Below are 20,905 nucleotides of genomic sequence, written 5' to 3' on the forward strand. Positions count from 1 at the left end.
ATCTTGCAGGCAATTTCCTAGTCGTCTTAACTGGGAAATTTGCAACTGGATAAACATTGCAAGAATAGTTACATATTGAATTAATTGACATTGAGGTAAACCTTTATGATATATGTATATATATATATATGGGAATAAAAAGCAAAGTGTCAGCTGTGGCTCAGTCCATAGCACGCTTGCCTTTGAATCAGAAGGTTGTGGGTTCATGTCCCACTCCTGGAAACTGAGAACTGTGATTGTACTCAAAAGAGTTGCAATCTGTGATTGTTGATAACTTGAAATAAAAAGCAAATCAAGTAAATTGAGTTGACGTTAGACAAAGAGCATGTATCAGATTTTCTTTGCAGCAACAGCCGTGGGGTTTGGTAATCATAAATGTTGTTATTGTTATGGTGATCATGTCTTACACAGCTGATGGACTAATGTATTCAGCTGTGAATAACGTGGTCCAGGGAGGTGACACTGAGATGCCATTCACCAGGCACTGTTTACAACCTGCACCCCACCAGGCTTACCTTGCACAATAAAACAGCTCATTTAAATATTTTTGTCACATTCCCAGAGCTTAACTACAGGAATGCAGTGAATGGCAATCAGAGGCCTCATTATAGTGCACCAGCAGGCAGTGTGTGACTGCTGTCTTCTGATTTTTGAAGTTCCATTAGGAGGGGTACAACAACACTTGAAAAGCTTGGCTCTTGGAAGAAAAGCAAGTGGAGGGGCAACAGTAAAGGGGACACCCTATTAAAAGAAAAGACCACCCTGTAACATCTTTATTTAAGACTTCCCTGAAGTGTTGGAGCTCCTTTGCTATTGTATCATCACTCTTAATAAACACACAATAAAAAAGGTTTGGCAAATGTGTTTTCATTAAAATAATGGCACTGATAGAGTGTGTGGGTGGTCTGATATTACAGTGCCCTGGGATGTTTTTGTTATGTGAGAAGCTCCATCGTAGTGTTATATTTTATCTTGTTGTTTGTTGGTGCCCCAGTGGGTTGAGAGTTCTGATGGTGAGTTTGCAGCAACAAGCATCAAGTAGCACATTCCCAGTTATAGCCTTGCTGTTGTAGCAAGGGGCTGAGCAGAGTCCAAACCAGGGAAACTGGAAGAGTGAGTTAGCCCAGGACATAGAACCATTGGGAAAGGGATAGGTTGTTCAGTTCCTCAGATCTGTTTCACTATTCAATTAGATCACTATGGGCACTGCCGAGATTGTGGACAATTTTCAAGTGGCGCCTTCCAAACAGATTGAAACCTCCAGCTCCGTTGTCCACCTGTCCTGCTGCTGGGTGCAGTAATTGTAGCTTTAAGGAATGTAGTGACTGTAGCTTTAAGACTTATTGTGTTGTATAGTATCACGTGACAGTATGAACAAATCAGCTCTTAGCACAGGGATCCTTAGAGCGAGAGTCCTTTTTCTAGTTGTGGAGCTTGATGGAAGATGTAACTGCTACTGCAGCCTGTAAATAAAGTTCGATGTTTCTCATGAGAAACCTGTCTAGATAATCAAGTCCATAACACTGGGAGACTCCTACAGTTTCACGGACATGCTTCTGATAGGTATCCTGTGCGCTGGATTGAGAATCCGATTGGGGTCAGGAGAATGCCCTTACCCTCCGTATTCGGGCAACTGTCTGGCAGTAGGACCCGCCACCTCTTGCAAAATCACTCGGAGGTGCGGGACTGTGTTGGAAAGCCGGCATAGCGCTTGGTGATGTGAAATTTCAGCCTTGCTGCCTGCGGTGCTGCCTCCTCAGTCAAGAGAATATTTAGTTCTCGGTCTTTGATAGATTCCAGTAACTTTCCCACAATTGATGCTATATTAATAGGGCTGTAATTACCCAGTTTTTCCATTCCTTCTTAAACAATGGAGTGAAATTTGCAATTTTCCAATCCAAAGCACAATTCTTAAATCTAGAGAGGCTTGGAAAACTATCACTAAAGCAATTACAAAGCTGTTAAATATTCCTTCTAATACAGAGAATGGAAACCATCAGCTCTTGAAAATGTATCTATCCTAAGTTCTATTGTTTCTGATATTACTTATTTTCCACTTCTATTAAATCTCTTAAGTTCCTCTCCTTAACCTATTTTAGATCTCCTTGACCTCTGAAAAATATTGCTAAGTGCTCATTTAACAAATCTGCTATTTCCTTATTATCCATTATAGTTCCACCCTCATCTGTTTTTAACGGACCCCCATTCCCCATTACCAAAACATTTTTGCTTTTGGCTTTGATATGCTTTGCAATATTTTTCAGTATTTTGCATATATTTACTTCCTTTGTGTCCCTTTGTTGCTTTTCATAGCTCTCCCATTCTGCTGGATTTCTGCTTTTCATTGCATATGTGTAAGTCTTTACTTTCGCCTTGATACCGTCCCTTACTTCATTGTTGGCCAGGTTACATCTTATGGGTATGCATTGTTTTGCATCTTACAACATATTTATTTGAACACTTTGCACTATTTGTGGGTTTACCCATTAACGGTTCAGCCCCATTTACTGTGGTCAGCTTAGCTCTTATTTTCTTGCACTGTCTATAATCAATGCAAATATCACTGTGGGCTGACATCAGTTTACCCTGTCAGCAAAGAATAACATATGTATTGGAAAACCCTTGGGAATGTGAGTTTAATTAAAGAAAAAGAAATGTAGTCTGTTTTAATGTAGTGTGTATTAACCTCATCTTTTAATAGTGCTAGTTTAACATTTTTGTTAGATATTGGTGTGAAAGCTTTCTGGATTCATATATCTGTTCAGCAATCCAAGCAAGTGTGTCCATATCATGTGAAGGAAGAACAATGTCTTCAGTTTTCATGAGCTACTGGCATTTTCAGCTGTTTGTGTTTCTGCATATTTGTGTGATTTACTCCTGCGCTAGTAACTTTGCGGACATTGTAACTGTCTATAGCAACTGAAACAAGACTTGATCCAGTTTCTAAACTAGTCAATTTGATTAGAACACCAACTTGTTGCTTGCGATCATTTTCATTTTAAGATTATATTCTTAGCAAATCAAAAAGAATGTAAAAATGATCTAAATAGCAATTCATTGATCTTAGGCCATGTCACATGTCATTGAAATTTCTCAACTGCTTTGTTGAATCAGCTGCAAAATCCCCCACAATGCTCCAGTTAGAGTTGGCTGAACACCCCAAGTAATGCCGGACATGTGTCTTGTTACCACTGATATATCCTGCTCAGCTTATCGGTAAAAACTTATGCATTAATCCATTTGCATCAATGCTTTGTAACTTCTTTGTTTGTAACTTCATAAATAATTTATTCAATGTTAGAATAAATAAATACTTGGTTTATTATGTAGTTAATTTAATTTGCCATGCACAGAACTTCTAACGCTTCTAAGGGTTAGACAATTAATAGTAATTTTCCACATTTATCTGCATTTTAATTGAGGTAATTAACAACATGCATGAAAAAGTGACAGTTAATAATTTTATCTTTCAGGTGCTAAATCCAAAGAAGAAAGCAAAAAAGAAAAAATACATTAATTCTGGAACAGTAAGTACCTGTGTATTTGATTGATACGTTAAAAATGATCCAGGTGTTTCTGTATGAGCTATGGTCCATTTACAGTGGACAATTTAAGGCGCTGCTTTATTTACTCGTGGACATTTATTTTAAAGTTACATTACTTTTATTCTGATGTGAATAATATGGCCTTAATTGCATATTTTCATTTTTTAGTTCACTATTTTTGTCTCCTTTGCTGCAGGTAAGTATATTGATGCAGTTTGTGAGTTGATGCATTTGACAGTTTTAAGAATATGAAAATTCTTAATTTCTGCTGAGTTTTATTGAATTTAGTGCTTTCCTTTCTTACCTTTTGCTTGGGTCCTGCAATGCAGCATTCACAAATTCTTAACACCAAATTTGATTTGTTAAATGTCATGAATTCTGTAAGACAATTTTTGGTAGATTAAATCCTCTTAAGTTCAAACTTTTGGATTGGTTTTGACTCTGGAATTTTGAGCAAATTCCTTGTAAACTTCCCCATTAGAAAAATGTCTTGTACATCCTCGCATTCACTTAAACATTAGCTAAACAATATTATGCGTAACAATACCTAGGCTTGCTAATGTGTGTATTTCAAAAAAAGATAAAAGAAAGAAGCTTTTGAAAGGAGGGAATTGGGCATGATTTTCAACAGTTTAAGGCAATGATCGGAAAATCATGTGATGCATGCCTAAATTTCCAATATGCACTCTGTGGGTGAGGCATCCTGCTAGGAGCTCACAAACGGACAATTTACCCTGGTATGATCACACAAATCATTAGAAGATAGATGCAGAGCAAAATTCTCTTGATTGCGTCAAACAATTTGCCCATGCCCTTATAATGTGCGACACATTAAATGTGCATGAAAGAATGAGGTTGTTGATGTTTGTGGGAAGGACAAAAAAGTAGAATATTATTTAAATGGAGAGAGATTGCAGTCTGCAGTCTAGAGTGATCTGGTGTCCTTGTAGATGAATCACAAACAGTTAGTATGCAGGCACAGCAAGTGATTAGGAGGGCAAATGGAATGTTGCCCTTTATTGGAAGGGGGGATGCATGGAGTATAAAATTAAGGAAATCTTGCTACAACTGTGTAGCTCATTGGTGAGACTGTACCTAGTGTACTATGTACAGTTTTGGTCTCCTTAGTTAAGGAGGGATATACTAGCTTTGGAAATGGTTCAGAGAAGGTTCACTCGGCTGATTCCTGAGATGAAGGGATTGCCTTATGAGGAAAGATTGAGCATGTTGGGCTGATGCTCATTGGAATTTAAAAGAATGAGAGGCGATCTTCTTGAAACATATAAGATTCTGAGGGGGCTGGACAGGGTAGATGCTGAGAGAATGTTTCCCCTCGTGAGGGAATCTAGAACTAGGGGGCACATTTTAAAATAAGTGGTATTCCATTTAAGATAGAAATGAGGAGGAATTTCTTCTGAGGATCCTTGATCTTTGAAATTCTCTTCCTTAGAGAGCAGTGGAGTTTGGGTCATTGGATGTACTAAGGGCTGTGTTAATCAGATTTTTGATTGACAAGGGAGTCAAGAGTGATAGGGGTGGCGGGGGGTGGGTGGAGGGAGGTGCATGCAAGACAGTGGAGTTAAGCCCACAAACAGATCAGCCATAATCTTATTGAATGGCAGAGCAGGCTCGAAGGGCCAAATGGCCTACTCCTATCTTATGTTCTTATATGATAAAGTTGGACAGAGAAAGACCAAATAGTTTCTCTAGCCTATACCATTACAGTTGTGTTGCCTTAAGCCTCACGAAAGAACCAGTTCCGACCCATCTGGAGCCAAGTCATTTCTGAGGAGAGGCGAGAAAACGTAAAAAACCTAGACCATTCAGGAAAGTCTGAAAATTTCCTCTTCGCCTCTTTCAGATGATTGAAATTAGTCTAGGAGACCATTTGACTATGAATTATTTTACAGGATACCCACCTCTTGTGTGACATGATCTCTGCCCCACAGAAATAGGTCTAGCTCACTCTGTGTTCACCGCATTAGCTGGCATTCTGTTCCACAGAACTGCTATTCTGTGGGAGAAGAAAAACTGCCTCACAGCCAACCTACTTTTGCATTGATATAACTTCACAGCTTTACTTCTGATTTCCCCCCCCCCCGCAATATATCTAATATATATATTTTGTGACTGGTGCAAGTAAGGAACTTAACTGTATTAATCTGCTCACTTATAGAGCAGTAGAGATCACACTGAGAAAGGCAACCAATTTAATTACTGCAATTTAAACCAATAGTATTACTTGTTTTATTTTTGAAAGTGGTTTCAGCCTCTATTTTGATATAATTGCAGCAAAACACATATATAATGCAGAAAATGTAACAATTGGTGCTGAAATCATTTTCCTCACTTGTATAATTAATCATTTAAAATTAGAAATTCTCTTGCCCCTCCTTAGTGATCTGTGTTGAATTGGTTTGCAGTCCTAGGGCTTGAAATTTCACTTGAATCTTGAGCGCATGGATTTAAAACTCCTGTGGAAAATTTGTGTGTGAGAGAAATGCATCCTGAAATGTAGTTTTTGCTCTGCTTGTGTGAACCTTAATTATCCAGAGTGCAGTGCAACAGCCCTTGTTGAATGACAACCAGGTAGAAAACGTCCAGCTAACAATAGTGGTCAGTAAGGGAAAAGAGAAAAAGAATGCAGCATTCCTTGAAGCTTATGGCATTGAAAATAATTCTGAGCTGAAGGTGTTTCTCAGGTGAAGGTTTTTTTTGTGTCACTGAGTTTGGAGTGAGGTGCTTGGCTGGAATGAGATAATTATGAGCTGTGATGCTAGACTCAGTCTGTCAGCCAGGCCCAAACTTTAACAAACTATCTGACTACCTGATCAATAGCTTTAGTGGTGGGGAGACACACCTGGCGTAGTGCTGTACCAGCAACATGATTAGCAAAAATTACATATCCGCCAGGGGAAGGATAGGAGTAAAAGGGCATTTAAAATCATATATCAATTACTATGAATAAGGTTTTTCAGAAGGTAAGAATAAAGAAATGAATAAAAGTCCTTGCATCTCGACCAAATGCTACAAATTCGCCATGTGTGGCAGGATGAAAATCATATACATGGGGCAGAATTTTATGGCCCCTCCCGCCGGCGGGATTTTCTGCCCCTGCTGAAGTCTTTTGAACGGTTCGCCGCATTTTACAGCTCTGCCCTGCCGCGATGGGGCTGTGAAATTCCGCCCATTGTATTCTATGAATACCTGAGATCAGAGGTTGAGGGCAGGGAAAAGTGACTTTCACTTTAAGCCAATTTTCTAATGTTCTAAGTAAATAATTTTAGAACTGATACATTAACGAGACCTGGGGCTAGGTTTTCAAAGTGGAGCTGGGAGCTTGCCACCTGGATGAATTCCAGGTCTCGACCCCCTGCCTGAACTGCAGCACGCATACGATGCCATTTTTACATGTATGTACCCTGGGTAGGCAGGAAGCAAGCTTGGCACCCAGTTAGAGGTGCTGAGCACCTGTAGGAGGTGGGAGTTGCCTGCCTGGTGCTCGCAGCAAAGGCAGGCGGCAGCCATGTTGATGGCTGCCACTATCTTGCTGAGGAAAGCAGGCAGCTCGTGACAGGATCAAGAAGATAAAGACGGCACAAAGTGACTGTGGACACCAAAGTCGAGGTACAACGCTCGACCCGGCGCTCGGTTGACCCTTCAAATTTCACAAGAAACAGATGGAAACAATTCCTTTTGTTCCGTCATAACCCCAGCAATAATGTGCACCAGACTGTTCGGCTTCATCCAGAAAAAAGGTTGAAAATCCCATTCTATTCCACACTGACCCTTAAGAAGCTTAAGGGGCTGTTAATTGGTGGCAAGCAGGTTTCCTGTTTCCTGTTTCCACCCCAGTACAGGCCAATTGAAAACTGCAAATAGACCCTGTAGATGGCAGGATCCGGTGCCACCATATGGAAACACAGTTTTCAGATTGTGCCTACATTTGCGCCCACATTCGTTCCCACCCATACCAGCAAATGAAAACCTAGCCCCTTGTCCCCCTTCAGTATTAATGGCCATGTTCACTATTTTTAACTCATCAGGCATGACATTTCCTTCAGTAAGTTTACTGTATCAAAACATTGTCACATTTTTGTAAGATTTAGAAAGTCCACTCCAGTAGCCAGATTTTTGCCACGGACACAGGAATCAGGAGCCAGGTCTGTTTTTGTGTCAGAAACCCACTTCCATTGGGAAACTGATGGAAGTTTAGATTTTCCTGAGGGTGAGCCCTTAATTGATATAGGGATGGGTTTCCTATCCAATTAAAGCTGGTGGTGGTGGTGGTGGGGGTGAAGGGGTGAGGAAGTGGCTTTCAGGCACCGAATGCAGTCACCACTGAGGCTGATGTTTGGGAGAAGGTTTTTGCCAAAGCCTTCCACTGCAGCCACAGGGAAGTGAGATATCACAGGAGAGTGGGAGGCTTGGTACCTATGAGAGAGATGAAGGAGACCGTCTTCCCTGAGGGTGGCAGGAGGAGGCCACATCATCATGTTGTGGGAGCATCTCTTTGCTCAGCTTTATCTACCTCTGCCTCCAGTCCTTCATCCTCATGCCTCCTGCTCCTCCCCCAACGAGCTGTCCTCTTCCAGAGCCTTACCTTCCTCAAGGTCCCCACACCTCTCCAGAGGGCCATGTTATGGAGAGCACAGCACACCACCACAATGACCGAGACCGTTGCAGCAGGGTGTTGCAGGGCAGCACCCGACTGTTCAGGCACCAGACCCAGTGGCCTCTGAGCCTGCCACGCTTCATCAGTTCTGATGATCTGTCACTTGGATGATGCATTAATGTGCATGACCACACCCCACCTGCGCCCCCCCCCCCCCCCCCCCCGCCCCACTATGAGATGTCCCTGAGGTCTGTATTAATAAGGACACAGGTGCCTGTGACTATCTGGCTAGAGATTTGCTGTCTCCTTTGGCACAGGTTCTCAATCATGTCCAGGTGGTTTTGCCTTTGCCCGTAGATTCTGTGCTCAAGGTAGTGGCTACTTCTTCATGCCCCTCATCCCTCTTCCCATACCTCCTGATGCCTGTCACTTTGCCCTTTCTGTACAGTCTGTCGCTCCTCATCGCCAGTGGTCTTGATTTCTGAGGAAGCAGCACTCATTTCCACCTGCACCCTTCATTGGAACATAGGAGCAGGGGCAGTGATGGTGTAGTGGTATAGTCACTGGACTAGTAATCCAGAGACCCAGGGTAACTCAATAAAAAAGCTGGAATTAAAAGTCTAACGATAACCAGCAAACCATTGCCGATTGTTGTAAAAACCCATTGGTTCACTAATGTCCTTTAGGGAAGGAAATATGCCATCCTTACCTGGTCTGGCCTACATGTGACTCCAGACCAACAGTAATGTTGTTGACTCTTAAATGCCCTCAGAAATGGCCTCGCAAGATACTCAGTTGTATCAACTGCTAAAATGTCTCAAAAAAGGAATGAAACTGGACATACCTAAGCACCGGAAACGACAACGGCAAACTCAACCCTTTTGACCCTGCAAAGTCCTCCTTACTAACATCTTGGGGCTAGTGCTAAAATTGAGACAGCTGTCTCACAGACTAGTCAAGCAACAGCCTGACATAGCCATCTTACAGATAATGTCCCAGATGCCACCATTACCATCCCTGCCAGTGGAACATGACAGGCCAAGCAGAGGTGGCACAGTGGTATAAAGTCGGGACGGAGTTGCCCTGGGAGTCCTCAACATTGACTGGGACCCAACGAAGTCTCATGGCATCAGATCAAACATGGGCAAGGAAACCTCCTGCTGATTACCACATAGCCCCCTCCCTCAGCTGATGAAGCAGTGCTCCTCCATGTTGAACGCCACTTGGAGGAAACAATGAGAGTGGAAAGGACACAGAATGTACTTCATTTCATCACCACTTCAATTTCCATCATCAAAAGTGGCTTGGTAGCACCACAACTGACAGAGCTGGCCGAGTCCTAAAGGACACAGCTGCTAGACTGGATCTATGGTGGTGAGGGAACCAACATGAGGGAAAAACATACTTGACCTCATCTTCACCAACCTGCCTGCCGCTGATGTATCTGTCCATGACAGTATCGGTGGGAGTGACCACCGCACAGTCCTTGTGGAGACAAAGTCCCACATTCACATTGAGGATACCCTCCATTATGTTGTGTGGCACTACCACTGTGCTAAATGGGATAGATTTCAAACAGATCTAGCAACTCAAGACTGGGCACCCATGAGGCGCAGTGGACTATCAGCAGCAGCAGAATTGTATTGGAACACTATTTGTAACCTCATGGCCCGGCATATCCCCCACTCTACCATTACCATCAAGCCAGGAGATCAACCCTGGTTCAATGAAGAGTGCAGGAGGGCATGTCAGGAGCAGCACCAGGGATAGCTAAAAATGAGGTGTCAACCTGGTGAAGCTACAGTACAGGATTACTTGCATGGCAAACAACATAAGCAGCAAGTAATAGACAGAACTAAGCGATCCCACAACCAACGGATCAGATCTAAATTCTGCAGTCCTGCCACATCCAGTCATGAATGGTGGTGGATGATTAAACAACTCACTGAAGGAGGAAGCTCCACAAATATCCCATCCTCAATGATGGGGGAGCCCAGCACTTCAGTGCAAAAGATAAGGCTGAAGCATTTGCTACAATCTTCAGCCAGAAGTGCCGAGTGGATGATCCATCTTGGCCTCCTCCGGAGGTCCCCAGCATCACAGATGCCAGTCTTCAGCCAATTCGATTCACTCAACATGATATCAAGAAACGGGTGAAGGCACTGGATACTGCAAAGACTATGGGCCCTGACAATATTCCGGCAATAGTACTGAGGACTTGTGCTCCAGAACTTGCCACACCGCTCGTCAATGTGTTCCAGTACAGCTACAACACTGGCATCTACCTGGCTCTGTGGAAATTTGCCCAGGTATGTCCTGTACACAAAAAGCAGGACAAATCCAACCCGGCCAATTACCACCCCATCAGTCTACTCGATTATCAGTAAAGTAATTGAAGGAGTCATCAAAGGTGCTATCAAGCAGTACTTGCTCAGCAATAACCTGCTCCCTGATGCTCAGTTTGGGTTCCACCAGAGCCACTCAGCTCCTGACCTCATGACATCCTTGGTTCAAACATGGACAAAAGAGCTGAACTCCCGAGATGAGGTGAGAGTGACTGCCTTTGACATCAAGGCCATATTTGACCGAGTGTGGCATCAAGGAACCCTAGCAAAACTGGAGCCAATAGGAATCGGGGGGAAAACTCTCTGCTGGTTGGAGTCATACCTAGCACAAGGAAAGATGGTTGAGGTTGTTGGAGGTCAGTAACCTCAGCTCCGGGATATCACTGCAGGAGTTCCTCAGGGTAGTGTCTTGGGCCCAATCATCTTTAGCTGCTTCGTCAATGACCTTCCTTCCATCATAAGGTCAGAAGTGGGGATGTTTGCTGACGATTGTACAATGTTCAGCACCATTCGTGACTCCTCAGTTACTGAAGCAGTCCATGGCCAAATGCATCAAGACCTGGACAATATCCAGGCTTTGGCTGACAAGTGGCAAGTAACATTTGCGCCACACAAGTGCCAGGCAATGACCATCTCCAACAAGAGAGAATCTAACCATCGCCCCTTGACATTCAATGGCATTACCATCATGAATCCCCCATAATCAACATCCTGGGAATTACCATTGACCGGAAACTGAATTAGACTAATCATATGAATACTGTGACTACAAGAGCAGGTCAAAGGCTAGGAATCCTGTGACGAGTAACTCAGCTCCTGATTCCCCAGAGCCTGTCCATCATCTACAAGGCACAAGTCGGGAGTGTGATGGAATACTCCCCACTTGCCTGAATGAGTGCAGCTCCAACAACACTCAAGAAGCTTGACACCATCCAGGACAAAGCAGCCCACTTGATTAGCACCACATCCACAAACATTCACTCCCACCACCACCGACGCACAGTAGCAGCAGTGTGTACCATCTACAAGATGCATTGCAGGAATTCACCAAGGCTCCTTAGACAGCACCTTCCAAACCCACGACCACTACCATCTAGAAGGACATGGGCAGCAGGTAGATGGGAACACCACCACCTGGAAGTTCCCCTCCAAGTCACTCACCATCCTGATTTGGAAATATATCGCCGTTCCTTCACTGTCGCTGGGTCAAAATCCTGGAACTCCCTTCCTAACAGCACTGTGGGTGTACCTGTACCACATGGACTGCAGCGGTTCAAGAAGGCAGCTCACCACCACCTTCTCAAGGGCAATTAGGGATGTGCAATAGATGATGGCCCAGCCAGCGAAGCCCACATCCCGTAAATGAATAAAAAAGGAGTAGGCCATTCAGCCCCTCGAACCTGCTCTATCATTGAACTAGATCCTGACTGATCATCTACCTCAATGTCATTTTCCCACGCCATCCCCATGTCCCTTGATGTCCTAAGCATCTAGGAATCTATCAATCTCTGTCATGAACATACTCAATGATTGAATTTTCACAGCCTTTGTTGGTAGAGAATTCCAATGATTCACTACCCTCTGAGTACAGAGAATTGAAGTAAGACATCTTTATTTCTGTACTCAAACCCTCTTACAATAAAGGTCAACATACCATTCACTTTCCTAATTGCTTGCTGCACCTGCATGTTAACTTTCTTTGACGAATGATTGAGGACATGCAAGTCTCTTTGGATGTCTACGCTTCCTAATTTCTCACTATTTAGGAAATACTCTCCACCTCCATTCCTCCTACCAAAGTGGATTATATCCCACCTGTCATTTTCTTGTCTGCTCACTCAACCTGTCCTAGTCCCTTTGAAGCCTCTTTGCATCATCCTCAGGACGCATATTCCCACCTAGTTTTGTGTCATCCGCAAACATTATTGTACATATTACAATCTTTAACTTCCGCGCTTGACTCACTTTTCCTGTTGGGTTTTTGCACCTTAAGAGGAACATGTATTTGTTGATTTTGGTGCTCAGGTGGATTCCAGACAGCCTTACCCATTGCCCCAATGCCCACGCGATGTCAAGTGGGGGGCTGACAACCTCTTGAACACGCGACGTTCTTAATGTTGACTCCTCCTCCTGACCTGGAATGGACTGTTGCAACATTTAACTTCAAAACCCTTTAACCTATGAGAAGCACGAACACTTACCTTTTAAAAAATTTCCTGGCCTCTTTGACTTGCTCCCGATGTAGTCCTCACCCGCTTTCAGCTGCTTGAGGTAGACAGTTCCAAAACGCCGGCCAGCCCTCAGGAAAGTTCAAAAACTTTGTAGAGAGAGACTTCTAACAAGCCCTTAATCATGTTAATTGGCCTGTTTAGGAGTATAGGCAAGTTCGGAGACCCACGTTCACCCCTGCCGTCTGGAAAATTGGAAATGCCAGAAATGGAGATGTGACATCCGGCTGCTCAATGTCGCCACCATTTTTTTAGGCCACTTGCCTCCATTCTGACCCGATTTGGGCCATGAAAATCTGGCCCCAGGTCTCTGTGAGCTCTTTCATGGAACAACTACTAGTTCAAGGAAAGAAATGTAGAGAGAAACATAGATATCAAGCACTTTAAGTATTTTTATTTAACTTTTGAAAAAAAGATCTGTGTTGGTGACTGAACGTAAACCATAGGGTAGGGATGTTGTGGGATGTAGGATGCAATGTATGTGGCAACATGATTATTTGATCATTTGTTTTAAACTGCTAGCAAATCCCATTTGAAGTAAATTTAAGGAAGTATTGCCACAATTAAAATCTCAAACTTCATTAAAGTTTGGCTAAAGAAATAATGGAGGCGTAACTTTAGTCTTGTGTGATAGTGTGAAGCAAACGGTAGCAAATTGACAGCCCGTCGCAGCCAATTTCCAGCCTTGGTTCAGTGGTACTACTCTAACTCTGAGTCTGGAAGGTGTGGATTCATGTCCTGCTTCAGAGACTCAAGCACATAATCAAGGCTGACACTGAGGGAGTGCTGCAGTATCAGAGGTGCTGTCTTGCGGATGAGATATTGAACCATGGGACCATGCTGTGCACAAATTGGCTGCTGCAATTCCTACATTACTATATGCTTTGGAAGTACTTCATTGGCTGTGCACCATTTGGAAGGACATCCTGAAAGACACAATACAAATGCAAACTCTTTCCCATTGACTTCAATGGGATCAGGTATGTTGTAAGGCGGGCTGCTGATTTGCCATGACTCATTTTGAGCTACTGTCCAAGATCACTTTCACCCCCGATTAGTTCAAAGATACAATATAATATACCGTAGCAGTAAGCTAAGAATTTTCCCTCATAAGACCTCGAGTTTAGTAGGCAACCCAATGTACTAACTGATATCAAAGTAAGAAAAAAACTCATGCAACTACTGTAACTAGAATAGAAAGATGAAAGAAACATGGTTTTTAAAATAGCACAGCGACCTTTCTAGATCACCACTTTGTAAGGTAATATATATATCCCCACATTAATTAAAAATTATATAATTTTCCCATTTAAAATGTTACTCTTGCTTCTTTATGCTTGCCAGGAGTGTGTTGCAGAGGGCTTAGCGTTTGTTTGCGAATTGCATTGTAATACTTTCTCGTGAGACAAAACAGTTGCTTCTGTTATTTTTTTCCTAGGTTACGTTGCTTTCCTTTGCAGTTGAAACTGAGTGCACTTTCCTTGATTACATCAGAGGAGGGTGAGTATTTAAGTTGTTCCATATAAATCTTGCACATAGCACACAATACCTTAAGTGTAAATCTATATATCACCATTTAATGATTGGCTTGAACCAGGACAACCTTTCAGATAACCATTGTGATTTACTCCAATACAGGTATCTCATTACTGCTGCTACTAAATCAAGAATGTAAAGCCAAACTTTCAAAAAACAAACCAATCAAATCATTCTTTAAAAAAATGTGGTTTTGGTGACCATGTTACTTTCTTAAATCCTCTACATACCCCAAATTTGGCAATGAAAACATTACTAAACCTAGCCTTAAATTTACCCATTGCATACAAACTATTCACTCTTTCTGGGGTGTGGAGTACTCTACTGCTCCATTGCCTATGTTAGCAATTTAAACCATATTGTCATTCTATCAGCTGGTGTCGGAACATGGATTACTAATGCCTTACATTTAGAATCTTTATCAGTTTAATAATTTTATGCTGTTTGCACTTATTTGAAGTTACATAGTCTGGAATGTTTGAAGTAAATGATCTGGATAAAAATACCAGAAAATATTTTCATTTTATACAATTTAGTGACATCTTTGTTAATGGAAACATTGATATGTTTTCAGGTTCAATACCTAGTCAGTAAATATTGAAGCATTGGTCATTATGGCTTTCTTTGGCTTTCCTGACACAATGATATGACGTTGCAATCAATGCCTTGCAAGGAGACAGTTTCTTCAAGAAGGTATTCACTAGGGTCAGGCCATTCAGCTCCTGACCTCATTACAGCCTTGGTTCAAACATGGACAAAAGAGCTGAACACCAGAGGTGAGGTGAGAATGACTGCCCTTGACATCAAGGCAGCATTTGACTGAGTATGGCATCAAGGAGCTCTAGCAAAGCTGGAGTCATTGGGAATCGGTGGGGGGGGAACTTTCTGTTGCTTGGAGTCATTCCTAGATCAAAGGAAGATGGTTGTGGTTGTGCAGGTCAATCAGGACATCACTTCAGGAGTTCCTCAGGGTAGTGTCCTAGGCACAAACATCTTTAGCTGCTTCATCAATGAACTTCCTTCCATCATAAGGTCAGAAATGGGGATGTTCACTGATGATTGCACAATGTTCAGCACCATTCACGACTTCTCAGATACTGAAGCAGCCCATGTCCAAATGCAGCAAGACCTGAACAGTATCCAGGTTTGGGCTGACAAGTGGCAAGCAACATTCATGCCACACAAGTGCCAGGAAATGACCATGTGCAACAGGAGGGAATCTAACCATCACCCCATGACGTTCAATGGCATTACCATCACTGAATCCCCTACTATCACCATCCTGGGAGTTACCATTGACCAGGAACTGAACTAGACTAGCCATATAAATACTATGGCTACAAGAGTAGGTCAAAGTCTAGGAATCCTGTGGCAAGTAACTCACCTCCTGACTCCCCAAAGCCTGTCTACTATCTACAAGGCACAAGTCAGGAGTGTGATGGAAGACTCTCCACTTGCCTGAATAAGTGCAGCTCCAACAACACTCAAGAGACTTGACACCATCCAGGCAAAACAGCCCGCTTGATTGGCACCCCTTCCACCAACATTCATTCCCTCCACCAGCGACGAACGGTGGAAGCAGTGTGTGCCATCTACAAAATGTGCTTCAGAAACTCACCAAGGCCCCCTAGACAGCACCTTCGAGACCCACAATCGCTACCATCTAGAAGGGCAAGGGCAGCGGACACATGGGAGCATCCACCATCTGGATGTTCCCCTCCAAGCCACTCACTACTCTGATTTGGGAAAATATCACTGTTCCTTCACTGTCGTTGGGTCAAAAGCCAGGAACTCCCTCCCTAACAGCACTGTGGGTGCGCCTATACCACATGGACTGCAGCGGTGGTGAGGTGTGAGGCTTGGGGGCCAATGTTAGGATCCATGCTGCTGTCGCCAAGAACCAAGGTGGACCTTCTCACCAACCCGCTGCAGCGCCCGCACGTTGTCCATGTTGGATTGCTGCTCGCAAACTGCACTGCGATCCCAACCCTGCAGGAAAGACAAAAATCCCGGGCAGAGTCGTACACAGAGCTGTGATTCTGCCTGACTTGTGCACTCCCAAGAAGAAAATTCAGCCGTTCAAAAGTCATATTGCTCGCTCCTGCATTGAATTTCAGCTTTTTCTGGTGAGCTCTATTCCTAACTCCCACTGAATCCAAATGGTTTTTTGGCAATATAAAGTGCATAGAAAAGAGGAAAGGTGGTTTCCATACTGTGCATTACTGTTGCCATGCACCAGTTTCACTTTATACCCAATTATAAATAGTGAAAAGGTGGGAACGCTTTTTTAGAGTTTTTTAGACAGTTGCACAACGAGGCTGGAATCGTACCAGACTTGAGCTAAGTGCGGCAACGAACGGGTAAAACAACGCTTTACCCGCCAGCCACAATGGTGGCTATTCATGCCGTATTGTCCCAAACCCACCGTATTAATTATGCATTCCTGGGAAACACACTGTTTCTAAGGCGGGCGGCCTCTCACCTTTGGGCTTTGCCCACCACGCCATCGTCTCGCCAGGCACCATATTTAAAGTCCAGCCACGTGCACAGCTCTGTGCTTCCAGTCCACAACTGCTGCATGGAAGACATGGCCCTGAAAGGCAAAACAACTGCCGCCCCCAGATTCAGTGACACGACCCTTGAGCATCTTTTGGACGCAGTGGAGGTTCGCCGTGATGTCGTCTATCCCCACTCTGGCCACAGGATGGGCAGCAACATCACTAACCCAGCTTAGGAGGCGGTGGCAAAAAGAGGGCAATCACCCGGTGCCATTAAAGGATGAATGATCTCATCCGTTCTGCTAAGATAATTCACTCTTCTCATCACTCTCAACTCACACACTCACTAACCCATCACACATCCATAGGGATCTTACAGCTCAAGGGACAACACCACTAACTTTCACACACACCCTCACATCTTCATCAGGCTCATATCCTATCGAGCTCGCGTTCTTGTCCTGTCCATGGCTCTGGTCACCACACAAACATTCAATCTAGTGCCATGTATCCTGCTCACATTCTCTGCATTTGTTTTCATGCAGGGAAGCCTGCTCACATTAGCAGGAAGAGGTTTCAGACCGGGGGGTGGAGTGGCCCACAGTAGGCCCCTTACTCCCTTTGAGGAGTGTGCCAGTGTGCTGACCGGTGAGGACATGGACCATGTCTGCAGTGATGGTGAGGTCAGCGGAGAACACCCTCTTAAGGATCCTGCACTACATCATCTCTCTCTGAACGCAAATGTGAGCGCTCTCTCTCCTGCCTTTGAATCTGCTGCCATATACTACTTAGCTCCCTGTGAACCAAAGTAGAGATCTGCCAAGCGACCTGCACCCTCAGCCAGCCAGTCCCTCAGTCCATTCACGTTCTCACCTCCAGCCAAGAGGACACCTCCTCCATTGAAGAGCTGGAAATAAGTAGTCTGGACGACCTGTCACAGTGTTTAACCGCACCCTCCACCAGCGTAGAGACACACACATCATTGGAATTTAGATCTAGAGCAGGCTTGGGTACACAACCTGGTAGTCACTGGACAGACACGGGGCACCTCGATGTCCCTCCAGGTGCTCCTTCCTCTTAAGGAGTCAGGCTGGGGCCCTCGGTCACCTGAAGGGAGGAGGAGTGGCAGCTCGACACCCCTGGGCCATCCACTCAGGAATCTCAGGGGCTGTCCTCTCCCTCCGACTCCCCTTTGCCTGTGACCCCCTCAACCTCGTCCTCTGTCACCGTAGAGGGAGCAGCTAGCCCATGAGTGACTTTGGAGGGAGAAATGTGTGTGTGGCAGGGCCTTTTGGAGCCTCGTGCAAGCACTCTCCCACGCACACAAATCCTTCACGTATCAGGCTCACTTCAATGTCCTGACCATTTTGAATGCTGCCTGCTGGGATTCACTTTCAGTTGTCTATCTGAGCTGACCTGCATCTCTGCCAACCCAATGATCACACTCCCATGCTGCACCTGATCTCGCCCACCACGACTGTCATTTCATTTTCGATTTGGACAGTGTGGCCTAGATTCGCTTTTTTGTCAGCTCCCCCGTCTTTTCCCCTCCCACAGTCACCCATTACCTTTCACCCATTACCTTTCCCCCATCACAATTGACCCCTCAGCATCACCTTCCACTTCCCCTCCGTGACCTACCAGCCACAACGCTTTTCCTTTGGGGATGTCCAGGTGAATGTGCACATTCTCTTCCTTCCCAAAAATCCCACCCCCATCCACATTCACCTTCCTGACCTCCTCCTTCCCACCCCCAGGGCCCATGTCTGCCTCCGAGTCCCCACCAACCACCCTCACCATCCCTTCTATCGCTACCGTCAAAACCTCATTCTCCCACCCTACTGCCTCACTGTGCCCTCGGTCATTCTCACCATTCCCTCATACCATGCCCACCCTTATTTCTCTCCCCAGCAGGCAGTTATGGACCCATCAGACCCCTCCCTTTCTTGTTCACCTGCACATGCTCCCCACCCCAACCCCTCTGGACTCCCTCCCCCTGCCAGAACCCCTTCTCCCCTTCGAAACCATTCCCTCCATGGAGCCCCTTACCCCTGCAGACCCCCCACCCTGGAATTCCTTCCTCCCTCCAGACCCCTTCCCCCTGCCCTTAGCCCTTCCACCTCCCGGACTCCATACCCACCCCCCACACCCCGCACCCCACCCCAGTTAGTCTGTTCTACTTCCTGACTCCCTCAGACACCCTTACTACTTCCGCCATCCTTAGTCCTACCCTCTCCCGACTCCTTCCTCCAGCCTCACTTCTCCTCCAGCTTTACTCCTTCCCCCTCCCTGATTCCTTCCTCTACTCTTACTTCTTTCTCCCCCTGGACCTCCTCCCCTGTCTGCACTCCTTCCTTCCCGCGGACTCCCTCCCCTCTCCGCACTCCTTCCTCCCCCTGGACTCTTTCCCCTTTCCACATTCCTTCCTCCCCCTGGTCCCCTTCCCCTCTCTGCACTCCTTCCTCCCCCTGGACTCTTTCCCCTCTCCACATTCCTTCCTCCCCCTGGACCCCTTCCCCTCTCCGCACTCCTTCCTCCCCCTGGACTCTTTCCCCTCTCCATATTCCTTCCTCCCCCTGGACCCCTTTCCCTATCCGCACCTCATTCCCCCCTCCAATCTCCTTCCCTTAAGCCTTCCACCCCCCCTTACACCTACCTTCCCAGTTGCCATCTTCTCCCCCATTACCCCACCCCCCACAACCTCACCCCCCACAACCTCACCCACCTCAACCTCACCCACCTCAACACCTCTTCCTCTCCCAGTCGATCCTAGACCTTCCTTTCCCACCCCCTCGACCATCATCCATTGTGAGTGTCAACAATAACTTTCCAATTTCCGTGAGCTGCTTTTCAGCAGAGCCATGTTCATGGGAATCCACCCAGCATGTCATGGACATTCCTCCAGGATCCCATTGCTGTTGGGCTCCAGCATCTTCTGTTCCTTGGATATCCGCGATGTGAGCAAGGCCCTGGCAGTATGTCCCAACTTCTGCACGTCGCGGTTGTCAAGACGTGTTCTGCACCGGCATGTTTTCCCGCTGATGTGGGCGGACAATCCAGCAGGGGGGATGAGCCCGGCGGCTGGCCTTATAATGATATGCCGATGTATTACAATGAGGTTCCTGAAGCCCGATGGAGGGAAACGTGGCCCACTTTCGACGGGCTGAGTGGACCATCACAAACTGGTTTCACGACGTCGTGATGCCGATTTTTGGCCTTCTCACCACAATGCCCGCTCAAGCTACCAAACACGCCTGACGCCAGCAGGCACAGAAAATCTCGGCCCTAGGAGATTACATTTACTATCTGCATGACTTCCATCTGGTAATCTTGCATCTCTCTCCTAATCCTCCTTTGTCTGAACTTCCCAGCTATCTTAAGTAAATGGCTGAGCATGTTCAGCATTCTAGTATGTGAACATTGGTTCACATCACAGCGCAGATAACACAGTTCTGGAAATGGCAAACAATAGGGATGAGCGCTAATTATTGAGTGACAAACCCAATTTTGCCTCAACAAAAATGCACTGTCCCTTAAGGAGTCTTGCCAGATGCCCTACCCCCACTCTCTCCCCAATGTGTTCATCTGCATTCAGGAAACACTGCGCCAAATCTTCATGGGCATGGGGTAATTGAAATGAAAGGGGTTGGGTGGGAGAACCCGAGTCTTGCAAAATAAGGTGAGACCAGCCCATCTCAATACTAATATAGGTGTGTCTGCCACTCCAAGTTTGTGATCCTCACAAAATTTGTATATTGTGTAAAAAAAAATGGAAAGAAATATGCAGTCTCAAAGGTAAAATTAACATCTGCAGAAACCGTTATTGCACAAAAGGTGTTTTCTGCTGAAATTTAGCTGGGATTTTCCAGCCCCGCTGTGGCAGGATCCACCATGGGGGCTGCGGTGGGTCAGCCAAAAGACTTTCGGCAGGGCCAGAAAATCCCGGCCTAAATGTTTTGTGCCACTGGACTATCCCTTCCCATCCCTGTCGAAATTAAACGTACATTGAAAACCAGTCAAGCAAAGTGCGACATTATGTCTTAATAGATGTTAACATTCAAGTCTAATTTCAGCGGTGACAGTGAAGAACATTTAAAACAATTACGAGGAGAGATGTTAACTGCTGCTGTGTCAGAGG

General features: G+C 45.1%; 1 protein-coding gene across 4 annotated transcripts in view; it reads left to right on the plus strand.

Annotated features, from left to right (window-relative positions):
- LOC144687411 (copine-8) overlaps positions 1-20,905 on the plus strand; it is a 548,041-nt gene that overhangs the window by 275,650 nt on the left and 251,486 nt on the right. For 3 of the 4 annotated variants that reach the window (XM_078553528.1, XM_078553530.1, XM_078553527.1), the window contains exons 12-13: positions 3,474-3,527; positions 14,172-14,233. In XM_078553528.1, the coding sequence (XP_078409654.1) occupies positions 3,474-3,527; positions 14,172-14,233 (116 nt within the window). Of the gene's footprint in view, positions 1-3,473; positions 3,528-13,010; positions 13,714-14,171; positions 14,234-20,905 lie in introns of those variants that run through there. The other variant, XM_078553531.1, reaches the window with a different exon arrangement.

The sequence above is a fragment of the Cetorhinus maximus genome, chromosome 12 (genome assembly GCF_964194155.1).
Source record: "Cetorhinus maximus chromosome 12, sCetMax3.hap1.1, whole genome shotgun sequence".
NCBI lineage: Eukaryota > Metazoa > Chordata > Chondrichthyes > Lamniformes > Cetorhinidae > Cetorhinus > Cetorhinus maximus.